This window comes from Gavia stellata, chromosome 3 (assembly GCF_030936135.1).
Source record: "Gavia stellata isolate bGavSte3 chromosome 3, bGavSte3.hap2, whole genome shotgun sequence".
Taxonomy (NCBI): Eukaryota; Metazoa; Chordata; class Aves; order Gaviiformes; family Gaviidae; genus Gavia; species Gavia stellata.
Genome location: NC_082596.1, coordinates 42,564,520 through 42,591,627, shown reverse-complemented (window position 1 = coordinate 42,591,627; position 27,108 = coordinate 42,564,520). Strand labels below are relative to the sequence as shown.

General features: G+C 41.1%; 1 protein-coding gene across 1 annotated transcript; it reads right to left on the bottom strand.

Moving 5' to 3' along the window:
- Positions 1–1,894: 1,894 nt before the first annotated feature.
- Positions 1,895–26,812, bottom strand: BPNT2 (3'(2'), 5'-bisphosphate nucleotidase 2). The gene is made up of 5 exons (XM_059815392.1): positions 26,426–26,812; positions 11,779–11,938; positions 10,778–10,873; positions 8,758–8,919; positions 1,895–7,290 (listed from the first exon to the last, which is right to left on the bottom strand). Exons 1-5 carry the CDS (start codon positions 26,810–26,812, stop codon positions 7,019–7,021), a joined length of 1,077 nt encoding a protein of 358 aa, XP_059671375.1. The 3' UTR covers positions 1,895–7,018.
- Positions 26,813–27,108: the final 296 nt, after the last annotated feature.

Sequence of the window (27,108 nt, the reverse complement as noted above, 5' to 3'; positions counted from 1 at the left end):
ACTGGCCGTAGGAATCAGCTAGTCCACAGATTAGTCACATGAAACAGCAACTAGACACATGCTATGCTTTCCTCAGACAACCCTGCCACTTGGGCTGTCCCGGTTGCTGCACAGACAGTGTCATCAAAGGCAGCTGGAAAAACGACAGTGTCACTGATAAATAAACACAAACACACACACCAGCCCCCTGCTCCTCTGGGTTGTTCCTTCTCCAAAATACTCTTCAGAGCATCCAAACAGACACTTCTCTCTCCAAATTACTGCCAAATACTCCACACTGAGTATCTGGTTAGATCACACATGATCAACAAGGGTTTTCAAAACATCCACGTACAATTTCTGTGGCATATATTGCCTATGTCCATACAAATCAGTTATATAGTCCAGAATGATGCCGGACTCCACAGCTCACTGCTCGGTACTACGGCATGATCCTATGCATGTTTTTGGCCTAAGCAAACCAACTCCAGCCCAAACTATTTCCTAGGCACAGTTCAGTAGTCTGTGTGAACTCAAGACACTTCTCGATGAGCAGTCCACATGCAGCCACCCTGTTCTGGAGTCTGAAAGCATTCAGAAGTGTGTACAAATCAGTGCCAGAGCAGAGTTTTAAGCATACTAAAACATAGCTTTTGTGAGTACCGACTGGACCGTGCCGGCACAGAAGCTGCTTGGCAATTTCAGTTCATAGCTGGGGAAAGATGGGAATCAGCAAAGCACATGAAGGCCAGCATTGCCAGGATGACGTGACTTCATTGTACATCCAGCCTTGCACATAGTGGTAGGGGTGACAACAACCGTATTTGAAGCTGCACCCAAGAACAGCCCAACATGCCATATTGATGTGGGATATTAAAGCATCTTTCAACTTATTCCATGGTTTCAATTTATGAAGAGTAGCCCATTATTAGTAAAAGGGCTAGTAATGGTAGAGTTTGGCAGGTTACTAGAAAATCACGGAAAAAAAGAGACTCAAGCAGAATCAAGTAATGTAATTAGGAAGTCTTGGAGATGATGTTGGAAGGAAAGCTTCTTCAGATCCAAGGAAAAATACTATACAGGGGATTTCTAAGCACTCATTTTCCACCACAAAAATCCACCAACTTTCACAATAAAACACACATATGAAAGCAGAAACAGTGAAGATCTTGGATTACATTTATCATTAACTTGTCTGGACCTGTCAATAACGATAATCCCTCAAGCAGAAAGTCCTGCACACACGATGGACATAGCACAGCTGAAGCAGTCTGACATGCATTACCGCAAAAAGAAAAAAAGATATCTGGTGCACAAAGAAACAATAAATACCTAACAGAAAGACAAGATATAGGAAAACACCCTCACAGACCAGTATTTTCAGAGGATTTATTTATAGAATTGTTATTTCAATTTGGCATACAATTGGAAAATGCTAATACAATTTGGTGGGACAACAGGAAAAATGCCAGAGTGTTGCTGGTCCTTTGGAGAGAAAAAAGAAATGTGAATTACAAATACAGAACAATCGGGGTTGAAAACAATATTATCTGAAAGTTGGCTCTATCAGCCATAGACTATAAAAGACTTAGGACCTCGAGACACTGGGATGATGTTTCCAAGTTCTCTAGTAATGTAGACTGAAGCTGCCAGAGGCGACTTTAACACAAGCCAGGTTGTTTGCTCTATTGGCAGTAGCAGAGCTCTTCAGAACTTAGCTTAATTTACTGTTCGTGTTTTATCTGGCTTGCTTCTGCTCACACTGAATTCAGTGGGAATGCTGCTACTGACTTCAACAAAATCAGGCCTTTCACAGAGGGCCAATGGAGCCTCTTTCATATGTAACGAAGCTCTGCACCCAGAGGAACAGAAATGCTGAATGCTTGCAACATTACACTGAAAAGTTGTTTTCTTCTCCTTTTTAAGCCAGTTTAACTTCTCCTTAGTCCATTTGCACCTTTTCTGCATGTTCAGTACCACTAATCACATGAACCTCTTTTCAAGTTCCCTTTACATTGTTGGCATCTATCACACTTTTGGTAGGATCAGCACCTTAGACCTTGGTCCCAAACTTTAACAGCTTCAAGATAAATGGGATAGTTTGCTGCTGTGGCCCTCTCATTCTGGGACTGCCTCCACCTCCGATCTCTCTTCTTCTTGTCCACATGGACTAAGAAAGGAGCAAGGATCAGGAAGGAACAGAGATGAGGAACAGCAAAGAGGGAAAAGTGGCCGCTAATTACTGGCTCCCTCTGGAGCCTCTGGGAACTTCAGAAGGAAACCAGACAAGCACTTCTGAACCTCTGAGAAAGGAGCTGAAAGAGTTGGTGTGGCATCTGAAAACCATGAAGTATAAGGCTTCAACAGCTTCTCAGTACGACCCATGAGTGGCATGACCTGCTCATGGGGTGGGAAGACACTCACAGCAGGTGCTAGCACTTCATTATAAAAGCTGCCATATAGAAGGTGTGGTTCAAAAGTCAAGCAATCTTTGAGTCCTCAGAGTTACTACAGTTTTGTCTCAGCAAGTTACTTTACAGTGAATTGGATATAGCACAGATTTATCATTGAGGATAGCAGAATTCAGATTATGAATGATATTTTGGCAAAGTGAAATCTGTAATTGTTTGCGTGAAAGGGCCTAAATCTCTACAATAAAGCAATGAAAAAAGGCTCAGCATGAGTGGCCTGAAAGGAAGCCATCCATCCAGGCTTTCTGTGGTTAGCGGCCGTCTCCTCCACCTGCATTCTGCTTGGGCTTAAAATCATGCAGGCATTTATCTGTGGTCCATTAAATCTTAACTGTACGGTTATTTAACCCCTGAAGCACAAGAGAAATGAACTATCAATATAATTTAAATCAAGAAATGGAAATAAGTGTTCTGTGTTACAACTTCTCCAGCACAACCATCTGCTTCTTTCCTCTCCACTTCTCTACTTTACTTAAGAAAACAGATCCATGAAGGGATTGGGCCTAACTGGAGAGACAGTAGGCTAGAAAAGCAGATTTGCCATCAGAGAAACTGCAACTGGAACAACATCCACAAGGCAATGAAGCAGCCAGCCTCAGCTGGCATAACACAGACGAGGCCCAGCACAACTCTCAGTCACTTCTCATTGCACGACTCTTAGGGGATGCAAACTCCTTGCTTTACACTGTTAAAACAGGAGTATACAGTATTGCACCGCTGTTGTACAACTCCAAGAGATAAGAGGATGTTACAAAGATGATGGGGTACATTTGTTTATAAACAAAAAGTAGATATGAACTCCAGTGCTGACTCCCCTACATACCTCTGATCTCCAACCACTGTCTATTTAAAAAACACTCTTCTCACACCTGATGCCAATTTGAAAATCTGTCCACTCTAGTGACTGCAAAAGCAAGCATATGAAACATCACTAGATGACCTCTCAGCTTCACCTATATGGTTAATTCACCATCTGAGTACACTGTCTTGGCTTTTTTCATTATTATTACGTGCTCTGTAGATCAGGAAAATCAACACTTATATAAATCCATCTGTAAACATCTGGCAAATGGGTTAAACTCAAAACCAGTAACAATATTCAACCCTTTTATTTCTGTGTCCATTTATTTAGAAACCATTCATTCAAGGAATGCAACTTAGGACTCTTGGTACAGTACTAGGTACCATCTATGCTACCGTCCACTCCTTTTAGCAGAATGAAAAAGAGAAAATACGTATGGCCTTAGAATAATTGCACTTCCAATTACCTTAATCATAACAGCCACTCAAACAAAAAAAATCCACTATTCAAAAACCAATGCTAAACCAACACAATCTCTTACTTCCCTTGTTTGGAGTGAGAATGATACTGTGAATTATTTTTAATTAAAATTTTTAGAGAAGACATACTTTTGTAGGACCCACCTACACCGTGCAATTGTTTTAAGTAGCTTCCCTAATAACTGTATGACAGTTTTATGTGGAAAAGGCTAGACCGTAAAGAACAATGTTCTAGCCCAGCAGCAAGATGTGGGTATGGTATGATTTCCTCTGGGCGTACGCTTAAGTCACATCCACACAGCTCAGACCAAACAAGTATTGGAGCCAGAACAGCAAAATATTTTAGAATGGAGTGTAAACATAGTCAAAGAAATAGGATATACTGAGTGTTAACACTATACAAACAAATATCAAAGTGTGCTGGCACATGTGCACTAAGCAAGCACTTCTGAATACTTGCTGGTCTGAATAAGAGTTGCATTTATTGTAAAATGGCATCAGAAACCGGTATTCACCAGGTGCTTACCTATTCTCATATCAGAGCAGCTGCTCTTTAAACTACACTGGGAGACCCCAAGCACCTCCTTAGGCCTTAGCTGGGGGAAAGCTGTATGAGCTCAGGCTGTACCTGAAGTAATTAACTGGGCACCTCACTCTCTCCTTTTCTTCATTTTCACAAGAAGTGAGATTGGGCCAATAAGGGTCCACAGTGAAAGGTATTGAACACTGGGATCCATTGCAACATAGCAATTTAGGATACAAATGGGTCTAAACAAGCACATGTCTTCCTAATGGGAGCATATGGGAGGAAGGAAAGGAGGGCTCAAGCTCTTCTTTGTACCTCACATTCCTAAGGAAAAGTAATTTAGGCAAATACACTTCTGTTTACTGCTCTATACCTTCAACTAAGATGCAAGGAAGCCCTTGTACAATATGTAACATCTTATTTTTCACCTCTCACACAAAAGCTAAGTCTGATAACAGCTTATGCAAGGAAGTGATAGAATTGTACCCAAAATAAAAGCAGTCACATTTTCACAAGGTAAGTTTACACATGATTTCAACCTGAATCCAAAACCACAACCTGCCACAGACTTTGTCTTAATTGTCTCTTTAAATATTGTGCATTCAACCTCTGTAACACAATTAGGTTTTTATACTAGGCTAACTACAGCTGTTTCTCATATTTAAATTTTAATCCGTGTTCTTTAACTAATAAACAAAAGAGCTGCTTTTTTTTATTAGGCTTTAAGTCATTTAAGTCAGCCTGAAGGAAAAAAAGTTGCAGTCTTCTTGCAAAATATTATTAAAGCCTTGATAAATATCTGGATTTTTATTCTTCACTGAGGTTTGGAAGCTCAACAAGTTTTTCAAAATAGATCAGCCCCTTTCCAAAAAGGGCATATTCACTTATTTGTCATAGCATACAGTAGTTTACTAAATTTAAAAATTGGAAGTTAAGTTGCTTTGTGTATTATCTACATGTGTAAAACCTATTTTCAAACAGCAGCAATAGTGTCAATTTTGGAAAAACAGTTATCTAAAAAAAAACCTACCCGTACCAAAAGGCTAGTAGGACTAAACTTCAGTCTACTTTGCCAGCAAGTTTACAAAATAAAAGTCTGTATCTGTAGTTACGCAACATCTGAGGAGGTCTTTTGGAAATGTGAACATTAGCTAGAAGTCAAAAGAGGTATCTAGACATGCTCTACTACTGACATAAGGAGAAAAACCTCTTTTTAATCAGAATAGCAATATGAAAGAAGTTAAAATGAAAGTAATTAAGAATTTGCTTTAAACAGCCTAAGCTTATACTGAATAAACTTTGAAGAGTAAACATCTGTATTAACTAAGAATTTTAGCTCTCTTGAGGAAAGATGGGAAGCTTATCTACTGATAATTCAAATAACAGGTACATTTTAACCTTCTGATACCCTTCAGAGGGGTGCAGAGAACTACAATACACATGGTTACATTTTTGCAGATAAAAGCCACATTTTAGAGGTACAACAAATCATCATTTGATATCAAAGGGCCCATGTTCTGTTCTGTGTATACTGGATTGACAAAGCACATTTTTCAGTGAAGTTTTGCAGACCCTGCTGTACTTCAAGCGCCACATGTTCTTCAAACTTGCTTAAACAGATTCAAGTTCAAATGGTCTCTATGTAAATTTCCACAAACCAAGTAACCACAAGCAGTTTGGGATGGCTCAAGAGCTTTCTGAAGGAAAGAGCACGCCTTAACCTAAGAAGATATAAAGTTATTTCTGGGGTTGTATAAAAATTGCTGGTTTATATCTCATCTTGTAAATAGAAACAACCAATCAACTTACGATTTCTTTTAAACTCATTCCATACGACTCTGTCCAATGGGGGGAAAAAAACCCCAAAAAACAAAAACCAAAAAAAAAGGTACTGAAGGAAAAGGCTGCTTCTATAGGCACAAACACCAAACGATGAACAAATCCTACATTAGAGAAAAATCTAGCGTGCATCTTCAACACTGTACGCAGAAATCAAGGACAAGAAGTAACTGTTAAAAACTATACAAGGAAACGTTGCCTTCTTTTAAAAAGGTGTATGGAAATAATTACACTGTTTAATAAAACACTGATATTCACAACCTATCTGAACTAAACTGGTTTACATCTTCAGGAAAGAAGTCAAAATAGTACAGAACATTTCTTTTTTTCCTCTTAAAAAGCAAAAGGAGTGCCACACTGTCAAAGATAAACTGTTGCTGCATATAAATTTGTGTCAACCTTGCGCTTTCTGTTCAGGGGATACAGAACACAAGGTCACGTTTCCTGCTAAATTGTTTATAGAGTTATCAGATGCCTATACAAATCAACATTTTTTCATACCTAATTCATTATGGAGTTGCTACAACTACAGTAACAAGATGTAAAAGGTTCCAAGAAGTTCCTGTGAGAACTACTTAGGTTATTTTATGAATCAATTTGGATTTTTCTTTAGTTCACTTACATTCACAAATACATACTGTATATGCACCGTGAGTATAAGAACTGCATGAAAACAGGCTGAAAAAAATAAAACATGGAAACTGAGGTGTGAGGCAGTCAGTCCCCTTCCTACTTCTGATTATTATTATTTTATTCTTTTATAAATACCACCACTGAAGAAACCCAATGCATGATATAGTCCCCAAACCCACACCAATCTGCTTTGCTGTGCATCTTTCCCAGCAGGTTTTCACACCTGCTTCTTCAGACAGAGCATTTGGAGGCTACAAAAGCATGACTTGTATTTCTCCATCAGTCAAGTTTATTTGTGTGATGTTTTTTCCAGATCTGGAAGTTTTTCAATTAGTGCTTTATGGTTCATGTTGATACTGGCTATAAGTCCTCCCTCATTGCCGTCTGAGCCAGTGTAACTAATTTCTTCACCAGTCAGGGTAGTCATATGGCCACCCAATGCTCTCAACACTGCATTTCCAGCACATATGTCCCACTTCTTAATGTAGGTGACATGGATATACACATCAGCTTCTTCTTGATTCTTTTCAGCCACATCAAGGAGGGCCAACACTTTATAACCTAGAAAAAATGGGCAGAAGTTAAAAAAAAGTTAAACCAAGTTTTCCTGTTCATCACAAAGGAAGAATCTACTAGTAAGTGTTAATAATATGCACATGGAAGATTTAAGAAAGTGATGTCATTAATTATATCATGCCATCTAGTATAACGGCGGAGGCACCAATAAACTTTCTCTACAGGTCAGAAGACAGACAAAGTTTGAAAAAAGAAACCCTGTGCCTGCCCCCCCCCAAGATTTTTCCACTGCACCCCAATTAAAGCCTTGGGTATTTGGGACACATTATTTTTAGATAGCCTTTACAAATATGCTACATAGACTTATCTAGAGACACATTAAAAAAACGATACCAGAAACTCGAATATAGTTTTGCTCTTACATTCACTCACTTATTTCTGAATCTCTGTATTATGCCAAAGTCTACCATTTTTTTTCCCCTCACTTTTTATTACAATAGAAGGAAGATGCATATACCATTCTTCAATAAAGCAACTCAGCCCAGAGCATTCCCCTTTATCCTACATTATGCAGTACAAAGTTATTGCTCAAAATAATATTCTCTCTTTTATGGAATTTTTTCAATTTTTCAACTGTTCAACAAATATCCTTGTTTCATTAAATTGCTCCTTTCTTTATCTTCTTATACAGAGTCAAGCCCTGGAGAAGATCTACTATAATCAGTTATACTTTCACTTCCTTTATCATAAGAAAACTCATTTAGATTCATTGTCAAGAACCTATGCAAGATCTTAACTAAATAATCTGTAAGGGAGCTCTAGCTTTCCATATTAAAGACACAGAAAGATACACTTCCGTAATATTCAAATTTTGCATGGCTTTTCTGAGACTTTGAAACAGCTATTGCTTCACACTAGTACCTCACGTATTTGCATTCTGTCAGTAACACGCAAAAGCATATTGTGTAAGGTTACAAAAAGTAAGCTAAAACCTCTTTGGACTGAATATCAGGCTGATAAAACTGGACTTCAGTGACACTAGTTTTCTCTTTAGACATAAATGCAAGAAATAGTACCAAACTTTAATGGCTTTTTCTTGAAACATTGTTTAATTAAACATACTATTAGTTAACTAACAACCAACAGATTCTCTTCCATGATTCTGTATTTGGTCACACAACGCTTTTTCCTGCACAGAGGTATCAGTGCCTTCAGTGAACACACATCAGTGTGTTCAGTGAAAGGACCACAACAGCATCGCTGGTCCAGGCTTAGATTCACTAACATACTAATTTGTGAATAGCCTGAAGCCTAAACTAAGCATGCATGTAGGTTTCTATACACAGGAGAAACTGTATCCCTATTGTCAAGTGCTTGGTTTTAGGGATGTGAAGAACAATAGGTAAGAGGAAAAAGAGGAGATGCCACAGTTATAACCTTTTGTCTAACAACAGCTGTCCCGTTAAATCATTCAGAAGCAATCAAATGGATAGAATGCTTAAGGAACCAAACCTGCTCCACCAGCGGGGATTATCACAGTCTTATTTCCAAATGTCTGCCGTGCAACCTGCTCAACTTTTCCTGCATGGGAGCGGGACACAATAATCCTGGGAGTTTTCTCATTGTAGGAGGAACGAGCTTTTATGTTTGACCCGCCATCCACCATTGCCCAGGCTACAAAAGAAACACAAATTCTGCTAAGATTTACAAAAGGCAATCTCTGTTAAGTGTAAAGATAAAAGGATACTTATCTGAGCAAATGGAACTGATGCCTCTGACTTAATTTCCCTCCCTACTGTAAAAGAGAAAGTTAGGGCTGACAGAAGGAAGGGGTGCATGCCCACACATGTACACAAGTGGAAGAGAAAGAGAAACAGCCCCCCTCGCCACCTTTTGTGCATATGGCATTATCCCATGCCTGACTATTTTTGTGTGATGCTTCCAAAACACAGAGTAAGAGGGAAAAATCCCAAGTAGTAATATTTTTGCAGTTGGAAAGCCACCGAAGTTAAAAGGATGTCTCTGAGCCGGAAATAGATCCAGTCTTTCCTCAAACAACATTTTTATAAGAAAAAGCCCCACCACCTTTCAGAGCAGATAGCAAAAATGTTATTGAGTCATTTTGTTCAGAAAGATAGTAATGCTAAGGAAGAAAATAGCTCAGGAGGCTAGTAATACAAAGGAAAACATTTGATGGTGTTTCGGAGGACTGGATTTGGAATACACAACCTCCCACTTGTTTCATCATGAGGTTCAAAGCCAATCTTGGTAGGTGGCATTCCCTAACCATTAATTTGACATTTACTTAGCAGACTAACCAGCAATTTCACCTCAGTAGAGGGCCAGATTGTATGGCAACAGACTCAGTTATGTGTAATAACAATGCTGACTGCCCTTTATTGCTTTCTATTTGTGTGGTAGTATTAGGAACAATCCTACTCACAACATATTGGTATTTCCAGCTTGGGAAATTAATACTCTTCACATAGAATGACATAATTAATTGCATCTCATCTGATGCCATGTCTGAATGTTCCACACTTTGCTATTATTAAAGGAGATAAATTCTCAAAATTACAGTGCTAAAAAAACATTTCTTCAGATAGATGTTGATACTTAGAAAAATACCTTCCAAAAACCCCCAAGATTCTTAAAGCATATTGGAATACAGCACATACTTAAATGACTGGAAATTAAATTCATATTTAAAGACAGTAAAATATTTAGCACAAAATATTGAGTGTTCAGTAGGCAAAAAAAGAGAACAAACAAAAAAATACATTTATTCAGTCTTAGTTTCTGTGCCAGAGCTACTGCATAACTTCACAACTCTAGAGGTCAGTATTGCCTAAGGCAAAATGAGAACAGAAGTTCTTGTTCCAAATATATAGTATGTAAGACGTGAATACTAAACCTACTTTGAAGCTTTCAGAAGTGCATACATATTGCCAAACCTGCAGCCATTCTCACTGATACATCATTAATAGTAAAGAATTAACTAGTGCAGAGTTGTGGCATTAAAAGCATGTCAGATAATCACTAAGGCTATGCTAGACAGTCTTGCCTGTTACATACAAACAGTTGCCGTCAAGATCTTTAATCTATCTTTGCTATTCACACTTAACAAACACCAGCTCCTGGGTATAATATCACGGACCTAAGTTCTTCTGCTGAATAAGCAAAGCACTCTTCTGCTCAAGACTAACAGCACACATAAGACTGGTCAGTATGTGTAGGTTTCACTTTCTTTGGTTTGCTATAAGCACTCCAATTGAAGGGATCTTAATTCTTAAACAGATTTTCAGTTAGTTTCTTTTAAATGCATCATTTCTATGTTAAATAAGGGCAGCATTTTTCTTTGTGGTTTCATAGCACAGAACACATTTGCAGCTCTAATTCTGAGGTCTGCAGCAGCGCTCTTTTGCCCCAGGTACTATTTTCTCATTTATACCTACAGATATTCTCTCAAACATCAAATTTTAATTAACGCTATGACTGAAGATGCTGGAAATATGTGAAGGCATAAAGGTACCTGTATATGCTGAGAACGGCTTGTGTATCACTCCTATTACTGGTTTACCATTTACAGCCACGCAAACCATTGTCGTGACATACTGTCGAAGATCCTCTGCAGGCAAGATGAGAAAATGAGCAAGTTTACAGACAGATACCAAGAACACAAAAAAAAAAGCAGACCTGACATTATAGAAATGTTGTTCTATGAAGACTAGTCTATATTCTTCCTCTTACAATTATGTAACTTTGTTGCATCTTAAAATGCAGTTTTCAAAAGAGTTTAAAGACTTATCCGTTTTCCAGCAATTTTTCCTGTTCAGTAGATGCTAACAGCTGTGTTTTATGCAGCATGTATTTTCATGGAAATATGTGCCCCATAGTCTCTCTTCTCTGTCCACCTCCTATCCTCTATTGGTTCAAAGCTCATACCAAAGAACATTCACCTGAAAAGGTGACTGCGTCAATAGAATATTCGCAAAAAAATCCCCATTTTTCTTTGTTCTGCAGTACTTATCAGCAAGAATTTTAGTTGGATTGTCTTGAACTGCTTATGTGACATCTTAAAACATTTGAAAAAGGGCAGATTGAATTATGCATGCTTTTTTGAAAAACTGTAACAAAAATTTTTTATATCAAGTTAAATAGGATATTCACTTACTATTCCCTTTAAATAAACAAACAAAAAATATTCTGAGCTATTTAGTGTTGCCACAGTAATAACTGAAATAAAGAAGTGTAATTCCAGCAGAATTCATAAAAGCAGAGTTACCATTTATTTTAGCAATTACTTAGGTGCAAGGAATACCAGTCATTTCAGAGTTGGTATATATAAAAGTAAATGCTACCGCCTGATAACTATAGAGATTTCATTATGCAATTTGTTCAATTAAATCACACTAGCTTTTGGCATAACACACTTAAACAAGAGATGCCATTTTAAATACTTACGATTTAGTCTCCAGTATAAAAGGCAGACATCAGAATTACACACATGATTTGTCAACAAGAATCAGCTACCTGTGTATTCTTGTGTAGCATCTAACGGATCGATCCAGACAGTAACACTTTCTGCTGGAACCTCTTTAGGCTGTATTTTTTGTTTTATGTCTTCAGGAATACTGCGATCCCAAGAGGCTGGCTCCTGATCAGCTGTATCAACACGCTCTTCCGAGTTTATCTATAAAACAACAAAAGTAGTTGCATTAACTTACCAGATACAGTAACTGTGGTACTCAGGAAAAATACAGGTTTGCTCGTATCTTTTCTTTCTTCCTTCACCTCCAGCTAAAAGTGCATGAATTTGTAATTTTTCAGCAACTCATAAGCTATTACCGTTATGCGAAAAGCAATGGAAAACCACAATCCAGAATTTTACTGCGAACCACACCACAGCTGGACACTGTTTCTTTGGCTGTAGCTCTTCCTACTGAATGTTCTCACAGCATGAATTGCAGTTTTTTCAAACCAGAAGTTAAAAGCAGTTGCTTCAAAGAATACAAGCAGAACATTTGACTTTGGAGAATCATGTGGTATACAGATTTAGTAGGGGTCTAATATTCCATTTACACAGATCAGTAGATGCAGATTGAAATGTACAGATATTTTAGCCACAAAGGTTTTGCAGACTGTGGTATAACTTGGGGGAGTAGAAATCCTAGTTTGTATTCCTGCTTCTGATACTGAGTTACAACTAGCAATTTAAGCAGTTCAACTGCATGTAATCATTACACAACTGTCAGATGAATGTTATTTTATGAACAAGTTAATAACATTCCATATCTGTCTTTAGGGTAGGTTGGGCTAAGGACCTAAGAAGGCCCATGAAGAACATTTATAAACAGCAGTCAAAGGTCACATTTAAGCCTATTGTCACTTGCTGCCTAACCTAATGAATTTTATTCTGGACCAGAGGGCATTTCAGTATGCCAAACAGAGTTTGGTCCAGTAGTGGAGCACACAGTCCCCATCTGTTGAATGGAAGAACGTTCTGCAAAACCCAAGACAATGTCATTGTGACTGCAGTAGTAAGATATTTTTGGATCACAAGAGATGCAGTTAGCACAAAAAAGACTACGTAATGATCTTTCATGTTACAAAACATCACATAACCTGGCAGGAAGAACTACTTGGGAAATATGGATCAACCTGCCTTAACCCATCCATACCAGCTTACTACAACTGCAGACATGGTTTATAGGAGAGCTGTAATGCAACTGGACATAAGTAGTGATAACAGAAATTTAAACAAATTCATCCCATTTACTTGTAGCACCTCAGTTACATTAGAAGACTAGTGTTTCTATGCTCCCTCTACTACCAATAAAAAAAGAAATCATTGCTACTGTGTCTTTCAAGCTTCAGCCTGTGTGAACCCTTCAGAAATGCATCACTCCACCAATTACTCAGTAGGATGATGATGATTGTGGCTTAAATGTGTTGGTTGTATGTCTGAAGTTGAGTGTAACCTACCTGGACTTTTAGGACATTTCAGTGTATTAGGAATGCAAACTTTTTTATTCTTCCTAACTTTGAAAGGTGGCTTCCTCTAATACAACTCTAAAGGGATGCCAAACTGACTAGCTCTGATGTCCAGTCAAGGCAAAATAGTAGGTACGTATAGAACGCAATGTGTCTACAACCTAGAACCACTGATTTCCCTTTACTTGCTACAGATGGAATCGAGACTGCTAGCTCAGATTCAGATATCTGACTGCTAAAGCAGATAAATCCTCTTTGACTAAAAGAACTTGTTATTACAGACATCATAGGCAAGTGACACTGAAAACAATGAAAATAAAGAAATAATCAGATTATGTTTGAATGTTACAGACTTCTTATCACCAGGATTTTTACATAATTCACATGATGACAAGAAAAGACATCACCTCAACTGTAACAGATTATTAGCGAAGTGTTATGGGACATCCTCTCCAAGAGAATTCAAAAAAAGAAAGCAAGCAGAACTGCAGCAACTCCAGCCATACATCATAGCTGTCTTCTCACATAACACTAGTATTTGAAGCACTGTATGCCAAACACAGAGTCCTTGAAGTTGCCGTGACATTTACAAATTAAATATCTGTCACTGTACAATAAACCTGACACTTGTGTTTTCCCCTAGGGAAAACAGTCCTGCAAAGTCAAGATGACTAGTCCCACAGATTTGGCAGCCTCAAAGCAGCCCTTGGGCAATTTAAGTTCTGCTACAGCATATTACGCACCACCATAAAGAAACACCATTTCCTCAACATAAGGAAGAGGCCTCCAAAAAGTTAGCAGGTTGGAACCAATCCTCAAAAGCAACAGTATCTTGTTAAACCTGTTGTTACAGTACACTAAAATTAAAAAACAGAAACTATCTGAAAGGTATTGTTTTCAGAGAAAGACGTCTTACTAGTTTAAATTTTGTAGTGGCGGCCATGATGCTGCAGCATTTATAATGCTTGTGAGGAGTCTCTCTCAACAGCCATGATTAGTCTGCCAGAAAAAAAAAAGAAAAAAGGGGAAAAAAGATAATAGTGATGAAGTTGCAGAGCCGTCTGGAGGAAAAAAACCCAATCAAACAAAAAAAAAAAAAACAAACCCCAAAATCAACTGGATTACCATTCATGACCATTTGCTCTGTAGCCTTGGCTGAATATTCCGCAAGTCACAGTTCAAGTAGAAATTCATAGCCATTCCACCACATGCAGTTATTAAGTGTATTTGTTGTTAGGAAGCTACATTATAGTTTTCGCAAGACATAGCTGTCAGAGAGGATCACCAACCCTTAACACTAGGAACTTCTCTTCCCTCCCCCCTTTTTTTTAATGCATGAGAATATACCCAGAAAATATGCCTTTGTGTTAATATGATGTTCCAGTCCTACTTGTCATTCTTATTTGCTGGAAGCCTCCAGAGGCCATGACCTTACATTTCAAGCTTTTCTGTAGCGATTTGAGTATGTAGTTGACTGCATTCCCAAGTCTTCACTCACAAATTAGGAGTAGCTATGGTAGAAAGACAATCATAATGCCAAATGTTTCAGACAACAGAGCTTGTTCCAGCAAGACACTCTGAGTCAATTAAAGTGCTATGTTAGTGTAAATAATCATAAAGTTTCCATACTTGCTATCACATACACAACTTTGCCTCCTCCTAAGAGTCAGATTTAGATAGCAACCCATCATGCAAGAACTTGAGACAACAAGCTTAAGACAGAAATAAATAGTTATTTGGGGTTAGCCACCTAACAGCTGTAAGCTGTAAAAGCTCGTCTCAGTATGCTGCCCACTGACACTGAGTTTAACTACATTTCAGCAATCTTCCCCAGTCATGCTTGAAGGGAAAGCCCTCCTCACAAAGAACTGCATCAAACACAGAGATTTAATAAAATATATGCAAATCAGTGAACGCACTACTACTGAAAGGTCAACAAAAAAATTATTTCATAAATGAGGCAGTCTGGCTGCATCTCACCAGCACAAAGCTTCCTCAAAATGAGTCTGTGAGGTGCAGGAATCCCGTAATGGATGAGGGATGCTGCTTGTGGGAGCCAGCAGCAGAGTTTCAACGGCAACATCAGGATCAACACATGGTGTGCCTTCCGAAACACACAGGTGCTCCCAGCCTTCGGAAACCCATTGCACAGCAAGCACTCTCCTCTGGCATGTTGGTGATTGGAACACAGATCTGCTCAGAGACACGGGAAGCAACTCAGGAGTGTACTACAAACCCATGTGGATAAATGCAGTTCTCTGAAAAAACAGCTAACAGTTCCAACCACATAAAGACTTCAGGGAACCTCTCAGTGGCTCATGGTCCTGTGTTGGGCTACTCCCTACCAGAACTTCATGATGTTTATGTGGCAGCTCATCACCCAACAAACCTACTTGAATACTAGCTAGCTGTTCATGGCGAGGTGAACAAACTCAGGCTTTTTCCTGGCTTGAAAGAGTAGGACACAGCTGTACTTTTGCCTTTGAATTCACCCATTAAAGATATATTAAACTGAAGAAAATATATGCTAAAAAATTAAATAGAAGTTTCTGTTCAAATACATAAATGCTTTTTTTAAAAAATAAACATCAGTACATGAAAATGCAATGCTTTTCTTAGAAAGTGTTTGGTGGTATGTGAATTTTATTTAAATTTATTACTCCCCCTCCTTCCTCACTTCCTTACCCATCCCAATACTCATTTTGTATTTTAATATGCAAATAATCCAGTATCTTGAAAGAAGATGAGGTAGCACAGCTCTTTATTCCTGAGAGTGTCAATATCCCCATCTGATAATTAAGTCCTCTCAAATACAAATCTCAGTGCTGTTTTATTAGAATAGAAAACAAAACGAGAACACTACAAATACTATCCCACCTGTATTATACCCAGCCAGGATGAGGAGACAGATGAAATATTCTATAAGCAGCTGGGAGAAGCCTCACGATCACTAGCCCTTGTTCTTGTGGGGGACTTCAACTTACCAGATGTCTGCTGGAAATACAATACAGCAGAGAGGAAACACTCCAGGAGGTTCCTGGAGTGTGCGGAAGATAACTTCCTGACACAGCTGGTGAGTGAGCCGTCTAGGGAAGGCGCCCCACTGGACCTGTTGTTTCTGAACAGAGAAGGACTTGTGGGGGATGTGACGGTGGGAGGACATCATGGGCACAGTGATCTTGAAATCAGAGAGTTTTCGATTGTCAGAGAAGTAAAGAGGGGGGTCAGCAGAACTGCTACCTTGGACTTCTGGAGGGCTGACTTTGGCCTGTTTAGGAGCCTGGTGGACAGAGTCCCTTGGGAGGCAGTCCTGAGGGGCAAAGTTGTCCAGGAAGGCTGGACACTCTTCAAGAAGGAAGTCTTAAAGGCGCAGGAGCAGGCCGTCCCCATGTGTGGAAAGATGAGCTGGTGGGGAAGAAGACCGGCCTGGCTGAACAGAGAACTTTAGATGGAACTCACGAAAAAGAAGAGAGTTTATGGCCTTTGGAAGAAGGGGCAGGCAACTCAGGAGGACTACAAGGATGTTGTGAGGTTTTTGCAGGGAGAAAATTAGAAGGGCCAAAGCCCAACTAGAACTTAACCTGGCAACTGCTGTAAAAAACAACAAAAAATGTGTCTAAAAATACATTAGCAACAAAAGGAGGGCTAAGGAGAATCTTCATCCTTTACTGGACATGGAGGGGGAAACATAGTGACAAAGGGTGAGGAAAAGGTTGAGGTACTTAATGCCTTCTTTGCCTCAGTCTTTAATAGTAAGACCAGTTGTTCTCTGGGTACCCAGACCCCTGAGCTGGAAGGTAGGGACAGGGACCTGAATGAAGCCCCCACAATCCAAGGGGAAATGGTTAGTGACCTGCTACGCCACTCAGACACCCACAGGTCTATGGGACTGGATGGGATCCACCCAAGGGTACTGAGGGAGCTGGTGGAAGTGCTCACCAAGCCACTTTCCATCATCTACCAGCAGTCCTGGCTAACCAGGGAGGTCCCAGCAGACTGGAGGTTAGCAAATGTGACACCCATCTTCAAGAAGGGCCGGAAGAAGGATCCGGGGAACTACAGGCCTGTCAGCCTGACCTCGGTGTCAGAGAAGATCATCTTGAGTGCCATTATGTGGCACGTACAGGACAACCAGGCCATCAGGCCCAGTCAGCATGGGTTTATGAAAGGCAGGGCATGCTTGACCAACCCGATTTCCTTCTCTGACAAGGTGACCCACTTAGTGGATGAGGGAAAGGCTGTGGATGTAGTCTACCTAGACTTTAGTAAAGCCTTTGACACTGTTTCCCACAGCATTCTCCTGGAGAAAATGACTGCTCGCGGCTTGGATGGGTGCACTCTTGGCTGGGTAAAACACTAGCTGGATGGCCGGGCCCAAAGGGTTGTGGTGAATGGAGTTAAATCCAGTTGGCAGCTGGTCACAAGTGGTGTTCCCCAGGGCTCAGTATCAGGGCCAGCCTTGTTTAATATCTTTGTCAATGATCTGGAGGAGGGGATCGAGTGCACCCTCAGTAAGTTTGCAGGCGACACCAAGTTGGGAGGGAGTGTTGATCTGCTTGAGGGTAGGAAGGCTCTGCAGAGAGATTCAGACAGGCTGGATCGATGGGCCGAGGCCAACTGTATGAGGTTCAACAAGGACAAGTGGCGGGTCACAACAACCCCATACAATGCTACAGGCTTGGGGAAGAGTGGCTGGAAAGCTGCATGGCAGAAAACGTCCTGGGGGTGCTGATTGACAGCCGGCTGAATATGAGCCAGCAGTGTGCCCAGGTGGCCAAAAAGGCCAATGGCATCCTGGCCTGTATCAGAAACAGTGTGGCCAGCAGGAGCAGGGAGGGGATCGTGCCCCTGTACTTGGCACTGGCGAGGCCGCACCTCGAATACTGTGTTCAGTTTTGGGCCCCTCACTACAAGAAGGACATTGAGGTGCTGGAGTGTGTCCAGAGAACGGGGACAAAGCTGGTGAGGGTCTGGAGCACAAGTCTTATGAGGAGCAGCTGAGGGAACTGGGGTTATTTAGCCTGGAGAAGAGGAGGCTGAGGGGAGACCTTCTCGTTCTCTAAATCTACCTGAAAGGAAGCTGTAGAGAGGTGGGTGTTCGTCTGTTCTCCCAAGTGACAAGACAAGAGCAAACGGCCACATGTTGTGCCAGGGGAGGTTTAGATTGGATATTAGGAAAAACTTCTTCAGTGAAAGAGTTGTCAGACATTGGAAAAGGCTGCCCATGGAGATGGTTGAGTCCCCATCCCTGGAGGTTTTTAAAAGATGTGTGGATGAGGCACTTAGGGCCATAGTTTAGTGGTGGGCTTGGCAGGGTTAGGTTTATGGTTGGACTTGATGGTCTTAAAGGTCTTTTCCAACCTGAACGATTCTATGATTCTATTCTATAAAGAAGAAACACTAATTAAGTTACTCAAGGTAAAAAGAAAACAAAACACACACACCCTCAGTTTAGGTAACAACAGATGATAATATTCACTAGTCAGAATATGAATATAAGAGTGTTCCATGTATTACATTTCAAGAACAGAGACTTGAACAGGTTGCGCAGAGAGGTGGTAGATGCCTTATCCCTGGAAACATTCAAGGTCAGATTGTCCAGGGCTCTGAGCAACGTGATCTAGTTGAAGAAGTCCCTGCTCATTGCAGGGGTGTTGTACTAGATGACCTTTAAAGATCCCTCCTAACCCAAACTATTCCATGATTCTACGATTCAATGGATAAGTCTATTGATTTGAATGGGACCATGGAAATGAAAAGGCTGGAGGCCAAGACAAAAAAGCATGCACAGGGGAACATTAGTAAAACATTAACAGATGTTCGACTTTGCTTTTCTGTTTGGTTAGGGCACTAACTCTGTGTGACATACACACCCACTTCATCAGTGATTAGGCAATGTAAGCATTACCCAAGATTCAAACTTAACTTTGTCATTTGTATTCATGTGACAGGAGATGGAGGAAAGGAGTGGAGGGACAGAAGTAAATAAGTAAATGCAAACATTTACAAACAATAAACCAACAATGATTCTGATACCCTCTTACTGGCTGACTGAGAGATGTCCCCTGTGGGCAGTGGAAGATATTTTATCACTATATGCACCCTCTGAACTAATGTCCAGAGCAACCAGTAAGAGGATACCCACAACTATGCACCTTGAAAGGCATACTGACCTACTAGGTGGCTGCACAAGACTGTACTTGATTTGCTGTTATTTGACTGTGCTCCAGAGATGTCACAAGTCAGGGGAGAGCAGTTCAGCCAGCAGCTTTTGAGCTTTCCCCCACTTACTGGCCAAACCTCATACCTCACCCCTCCAACCACTGCCACTGCGCTGCTCCGAAGAGCGATGTGCCTTTACACCCACTACACTGCAAGTCAGACTGTTTTACCTCCATTTGCTCAGTTTCTCGCTGTTTTTTCCCTCAAATGTATCAGAGGTGAAAGCTGTCTCATCTTCTCACAGCACCTGTATGTACACAAATCGTGTGAAGGAATCAGATGCCAAAACCTCTGAATGTAAGCACCCACTCGACAAGTCAGGATGTATAAATATGCACAACAGGAGAGCGCGCTCCAGGAGAGCAAGAAGCAGTCAAAGAACGGTATTTCCAATAACCGAGGAAGGGATCTAACTTACCCTCGTTACAAAACAGGGTTCCAGAATCTGCTACAGAAGGAAGGACTCGCATTCACACCAAGACAGGTCACCTGCAGCCAGGACCACTCACGATCGCTACCTTCCAACTTTTGAATTTGGGGGCAGCGAGTAACAGTTTTCTGTATGAATGAAAGCTGCTTCCCGAAAGCTTGTATTACTTGACACTGAAAAGAACGCAGACTCGGAAATCAAAATATCATTTCTTTTTCTAAGTTTAAAATGCCTTTAAGCTTCAAACAATTTGAATAGTAGCCTTGCTGGCAGAGTCAAAAATTCTAGTTTTATTCACTACACTGACATTTTTAAAGCTAGCTGCTTCCTTTTGAAAGGGTTCTTTTCCTTCTTAGATTACCACAACATATTAGAAAGGAAAAAATGAGCTTTTGCAGGTGATCTTCTTCATGCCTTTCAAAAAGGTTGCTCTTGCTAGGGTCCAGTTTAGAAAGAGTTTTAGCAGGGTAGATTTTGTTATGAAAAGAGAGAGAGAGGATCTTACTGAATCACATGGTTCTCTATATAAATAGCTTGTTAAAAGGTAATAAAGTATAATAAAAATGTATTTGTATACAAATGTGTAGGGTATAAAAATATATTAATATATAAAATAATAAAAGGTATTAAAAATGCTGGTCTCATGTTGTAATTAATTTGAAATGAAAACAACAAATACTTCTATAATAATGCCACGACACAGATAAAGGATGCTTGCATTTTTCAAGGCACAAAAGTCCAGACAGACAGAAGCTCTCCTCTACCATGAACTACATCTTCATTTATTTTTAATGACAACAACAAGTCACTTCATGCAGGAACAAGATGACAGGATGTGCAAAGAATATGGACAAGCCTAAATGTCAAAAAGCTCGATTAGTGCTTATCAAAACTTGTTATATGGCTTTGGTCATTAAGCCAGCAGGAAGCAGAGTGAAACAAACAGGTTTTCATAAATGGTGAAGACGTATCAGATGACAACTCTGCTTCTACTGAATTATGATGAATAGAAGTTGGTGAAAACAACAAAAATGCAACAGAGGGAATCAGCATGGATCACAAATTTCACACAGTTTACACCAGTAATCTGTTGAAACAACTAGAATTTAAAACTAGGAAAAGTAATAAAGTCATTAGCTCACAAGTAGTTTCAGTAGATGGCAAAATTCTCCATTAGAATTCTGTACATATGCAAGTCTAGCAAAGAGAAAGGGATGACTAGCTTGTCATAAGAGTTGCAATGCTACTTTTCTTTTTCAGAAAACAGCCAAATAAGGCCAATTAGAAGTCTACCAACACAATAAATAACACCAAGAAAACTTTCACTGTTTGTGAGCGGCTACACTACTAAGAAACTCAAACCTTCAGATGCTCAGCTGACAGATTAAACACCCCCAGTATACACACAAGCCAAATGAACTGCTTGTAATTACATCTGAAAAGATAATCACAGAACTCATTACCATAAAGTTACAGGCTTTAATTTCATTTTAGGTAGAGAGACAGCATAAGTCATCTAGCATCTGTTAAAACCCATGTTAAGAGACACATCTCCAGACAACACCTATTAATGAGATTTCAATTAACATTCACACTTTTTGCTTTACTTAGAAACCTGTTGGCAGTTGCTAAGATCATCCAGGTCAGAAGAATGCTAATTTTGTTAAAAACCCTAAGACCTGAGGATGCCATTCTCCCAACACAAAGAGACAAACAAATTAGTGAACTTATTCAGCAAAGCACTGAAATCCTTCTGAAGTTTAAGTAGCACTTTGTTTTTTAAACCTACTTCTTCAACATATCTATCTTTCCCACAGAATCTGTATCAGATGAAGAGCTTGCCATCTCAGATGAAATTCCAGCTTTCTAAGTACGATAGTTGGCACTGTGGTCAGAAGCTTGTAAACAGCAGGTTTAAACCTAGAAAGTACTTCAGGTAGCTTGATAAAAGAAGGAGTGCTAGGAGACGTTGATCTTCAAAAAGTGGAATTAATTTAGAAGGAAATATCATTAAAAGTAAAACTGACATGTTCTTAAATGTCCATTCCAAACACTGACACCCAATTCCAGCATTATCATGCACAAACTTGAAATGAGGTATTTATCATCTGTTTTAACTGGGAACGAGACAGAAGAACGTTTGGATTCAGAGCAGTGGCAAGACTGATAAAAAGATGCTCGAAGAGGAAGACTGGGACAGAGGAAGACTTGATTTACATCACAGTCACAATAAACCAAACAAGAAACAAAGGATATTTCTCTATTCAGTATTTACCCTAGAAAACAAGACATATAGCTGGTGCAAATATAGAACATAAATCAATGCACTGGTCAAAAATAAGCCCAAACAGCTGAAAATGAGAGTATAGGGCAGAATTCATTCTGGCAAATAAGACTAAAGTCTGCATCCTGTGAAAATAATGCTAGTATAGTGCAGAAGCAAAATAGCAGAATTGTGTGGGTCACTTTAAAATTGGCTTTTTCATAGTCAGAGGACAGAGGGACTTTGGCCAAAGTGCTAGTTTAAGGAACACATCTTCCTCTGTCAATCACTCCTGCCTTTGTGAGGCAGCCCTCCCTGCAAGTAGGGCTGCTCCTTCAGATGTGCTGACACAGGCTGTTGGTAGGGCCATAACATGAAGTGAACCAGGGTATTCCTAAATCATCTTTATTTTACATTTTTACCTTGGATACATTCAGATATCAAGCTCCTGACACTGACCCCTGGACAAGCGGCATTAGAAAAACTGAAGACCCCGATGCATGGCACTGAGAGAGCAGCTCTTCTACCAGGTAATGCTGCTGAAGCCCTGGTATCATGAGATCATCTCTTCAAACAGAGAAGCTCCTCTGGGCAGAACATACTACTGTTTCTGGCCAGTCTCTAACTGGATTTGGAAACACTGCTTCTCCAGCCCCCTCTCCCACCAGCAGCAGGGCTGGCTCGAGCATCTCCTTAATACCCTCACCTGATTCCCATCCCAGTCCTTCCTATCACACCACTACTGTGCTAGCACAAGGAATAAATGGGACTGCATGAAGAACCAACCAGGAAAGCAATGAAGTAACCCAGAAAAAATAAATAAGATAAAAAAAAAAAAAAAGAAAAGGAGTAGAGGGGATGATTATAGCTGGATTAGAGCTTTAACTTGTTCTCAGCATGACAAACAAATAGATGAGAACAACACACTGGTAGTGCAGCAGCAGGAAACACCTCAAGCCTGTAACTGCAGTTGAGGACTTTATCAAGAGAAACCACTGCATATATTTTAACATCAACTGCACAAACGCATTTCATAGAAGATGCGTTGCAAATATTTATTGCTGGATGTTGAGCGTGATCAGACAATACTGGATAATACCTGAGTTAGAAATAACTGATTTGCCCCTTCCTCCCCTATCTTTCTCACACCTATTTCTGAGGGATATAACAACAACACTCAACACCATTCCATCTACTACACAGTGATAAAACAGAGTTGATCTGCTCCCTCTTCAGTCTTACCTAACCTAGCTGTGAGGTGCAAATACATCTACTTATATCAAATAGAGCAGGTGATGTAAGCAGTGGAGTTCCTCTTCCTCTGTAAAGACAATACCTTTACTAAAATGAAAGGACAAAGGCAAAACATGGTTGTTTTTTTCTCTCTTCCTCCCCTCAGATTTTGAAAGCTTTTTTATAAATCACAACTGTCAGCATTGTAAGACTCCAGATTTATTTCAGCTTCCGCAAGTGAGAAACCTAATTCTTACATCTTCTCTTAATAACCGCACCTTAAGAGAGGATCTGTTTCAGACAGACTGTTTGCATGCCTTCCCTTATTATGTCCAGCAGCACAATACAGGGAATCCAAGGCTGCTCACTGACAAGTTTATTTCAGCCAAATGACTTCTCCCCCTGGTTACATTTAAACATTGGAAAGCCATAGCTATTCTTGGATAATTAATGGATCATTTCCTTTGCGTTATAGACATATTTTGGCACCCAGTTTTTGTGCTGGTTTGGTTTTTTTCCTGGCTGCTGCATTTGGCACCAATTTAAATGTTGAGGTACCCCTTTTAGGCTAAATGACTCCACAATGTGAGCAAATCAGCACTGTGCATAAGTCTACTCTTGGAGTTCTTTCAGTTTTTGTTTGATAGCTTTTGTTAGCAGCATCTTCTCTAGCAAGAAAAGAAGAGGGGTTTTATTTGACTTCAGCATTTTTTTTTATTCTGCAGCATCCCTCTGTACATGGGGATAAGGCTAGAGGTATAAAGTACGATGCTTCTTAGAAGATGCAGTCTTATACTGCCTCACATGAAAGGTGTCTGAGGAAATCCTCTATAATCCCCATATTCACACTAAAACTGCAGCAGGTCTGTTCTATGAAACAGTAGCAGTTTTGGATGTGTTGTGCTGAAGGTACACATGAAGGATTTGCAGACTAAGACCTTGTCTTCACACCTCAGAAGTGTATAGTGCCACATGTATATAGTAAAACAAAGTTTTTATTTTGGTTTGGACAAATCTGTATGAATACACCTTCATCAAAGTATAGACTTTAAGAGACAGCATGTCTTATCAGTACATACAGCTTAGTGGATATTTTTTAAACGGTGCGTGAGATAAGCTGTTATTATCCAGATCATGTACTCAGACTACTAAATATCCCAGAGCTGATCTGTCAGATTGAATAACTCTAGATCAGCTGAAAGATTTGTCAAACAAACTCTTCCTAGTCATCCTCAATGCTCAAGCTCAATCGAAGGGGGGTGGGAGAGGGAAAAAAGAAAAAAAAAAAAAAAAAGACACACGCCTGATTTTTTTCCAGTTCCACAGATGTACACACATATTTTTGTCTTCATACTGTGTTTGAGAACACATCTGCACTTTAGAAAGTACCGTCTATTTTTTAAAGACTAGCAGCACAAGTCAACTGTAAGGAAAATAAAAAGGAGTACCCAAAGTTTTTTAAAAGTAGATGTTCAAAGTTAATGCCCTGTGAGAGGAAGACGCACAAGTCAGGCTGTCACTGCTATGCATCCCGGGCACCGGAGCACAGTTTACGCACGTGACCACAGACATGGAACAGGCAATACAGTTCACTGAGCTTTTCAAACACAAACCAAACTCACAGCTTTCTCTAGAACTACGGACAACTCTCCTATCTAAACTAATGAAGTTCCTCCATCTCAGCAAGGGGAGAAAGTATGCAGGTTTCAAGCAGTGATACAGGTGTGCTGTAACGCCAAGCTCCGTGAGGACACTGAATAGCAAAAAAGAACAGGGGACAATACTTTTTCTTCCTTTAACGTAGGGCCTGTGAAGGTGGCTTGCCATTGACAAACAATCAGCCATCTTCAGAACACAACCTTCACAATCTTTCTGTAGAGGAAGATTAGTCACATATCAAGTTTATTTCAGATATTGAAGAATTTGGTGTTTCCTTCAGATTTCACATTCAAGGTGTTCTCTACAATACTTAAAAAAACCCCCAAACAACAAACCCCCCACCCCCCAAGGAACTTCCAGAACAGCCATTGAAAACTCACTGAGTCATAACTAAATGTAACCAAAAAAATAAACTTAACTACACTACTTTTTCTCTTAACCTGTCCAGGAAAAGCATGCAATCATCACGTTTGAAATCCAAACTTAGGGTTTTCCATCCATTTCAAACGACTGTAAAAAGCTAAGGAAATTAACATCAAGAGACTGAAGAGAAGTTCCCATTTACTAAAGCAAAAGTGGAAACAAAGCTGACAACAACCAAAAAGCTTCGAAGTGTGGTTCCGGTTTGGGAGCAACCTTAAGTGTTAGGCACATTTCGGAGGCAAATGAGAGCAGAGGGAGGTGTACACCTCTGAAAGGCAAGTAAATTCCTTTTGCCCACGTAGGCAGCGATCCCTAATGTTAGCTTATCTGCTGTCCCAAAGTCACAAGAGCTAAAACCTCAGATTTTATAACACTACGTTCCTAAACCTCAAATTCTCAAACCCTTCTCCTCGCTCCTGGCTCTCCCTAGAAATTAAGGCAGGAAGGACAATTTGAGAAACTAACAGCATTGCTAATCTCAGCATCATAAACATATGCAGAACTGGCGCTATGAGATTGCCTTCATCCTTAACCAGAGACAGCGTAATTCACAATGTTTACACTCGGTGTTTTTCCCCCTCGTGTCCACATCATTTCAAACGTATAGTTTCATCTCGCATGGCTTCGCTTATATGCAATCCAACTCCTTCCCCTGCAACCCAACACCCACGGCCACAAGTCATGAGGTGGCACTGCCACAGAATCAGCAGGAGGGGAAAAGGAAAAATGCAAAATAAGGGCAGTATTTCCCGTCGGCGCTTACAAAACGGAGCGGTGACACGTGTCTCCCCGCAAGCGGCCGAGCCCTTGCGGCGCGGGAGCCCGGCGGCTCGCCTCAGGCGGCCGGTAAGGAGCAGCCTAGCGCTGGAGCTCTACACCGGGGGGTCGCCCGACCCCGGGCCCGCAGCAGCCCGCCCGCGCCCGCCCCGCCTTACGGGAGGGGGCCCGGTACCCACCTGCACGGCGGGGAAGGCGCCCTTCAGCAGGTAGAACATCCTGCGGTTGGAGAGGAGGTCGCCGGTCGTCAGCTGCTCCTCGGCCCCCTCCCGCGTCTTCCCCTTCGCCTTGGCGTTGAGGACGTTGCCCTCGCGGACCCGCTTCACCTCCTCCCCGCCCCTGACAGCGGCCAGGACGGACACGGCCAGCAGCTCCCGCAGGTCCACGGCGCCAGCGGGCGCGGAGCCGCGGGGGGTCTCGGGCCCGCCGGCCGCCGGCTCGCTTAGCATGAAGAAAGCGAAGCGGCCGGCCAGGAAGCCGGAGTAGAGGTGGTAGAGGACGCCCAGCCCCAGCAGGCAGAACACGGCCATGCCGAGCGGCGAGAGGCGGATCCCCATGGGGGCCATGGCCGCGGGGGGGGGCACGGCAGGTGGGGCACGGCAGGGAGGGCGGGTAGCGGTGCCGGGCGCTCACCACAGCCCCATGGCGCCGCCGGCGCGCACTGCTCCGCTCCCTTCCCTCTGTTGCCGCGGCGGCGGGGCCGGCCCGGCTCCACGCTCCCCAGCGGGCCAGCGGGGAGGCAGCGCCGTCTGTATCCGGGTCAGGCGGAGGCGGGGCCCGCCGCTCGCACTGAGCATGTCCCACCGCCCTCTCGGCGAGCGCGGCGCGGCGGGCCCCGCCGTCCTGTGCGCGGTGTAACCCA

Bases quoted from the DNA above. Each gene is read 5' to 3' on its own strand.
- BPNT2 (XM_059815392.1), bottom strand. From the start codon at position 26,812: ATGGCCCCCATGGGGATCCGCCTCTCGCCGCTCGGCATGGCCGTGTTC. The intron at 11,939-26,425 runs GTGGGTACCGGG...GTTGTTTTATAG, and splicing joins GCGCCTTCCCCGCCGTGCAG to ATAAACTCGGAAGAGCGTGT. The intron at 7,291-8,757 runs GTTTGGTTCCTT...CATTTTTTCTAG, and splicing joins AATCCCCGCTGGTGGAGCAG to GTTATAAAGTGTTGGCCCTC.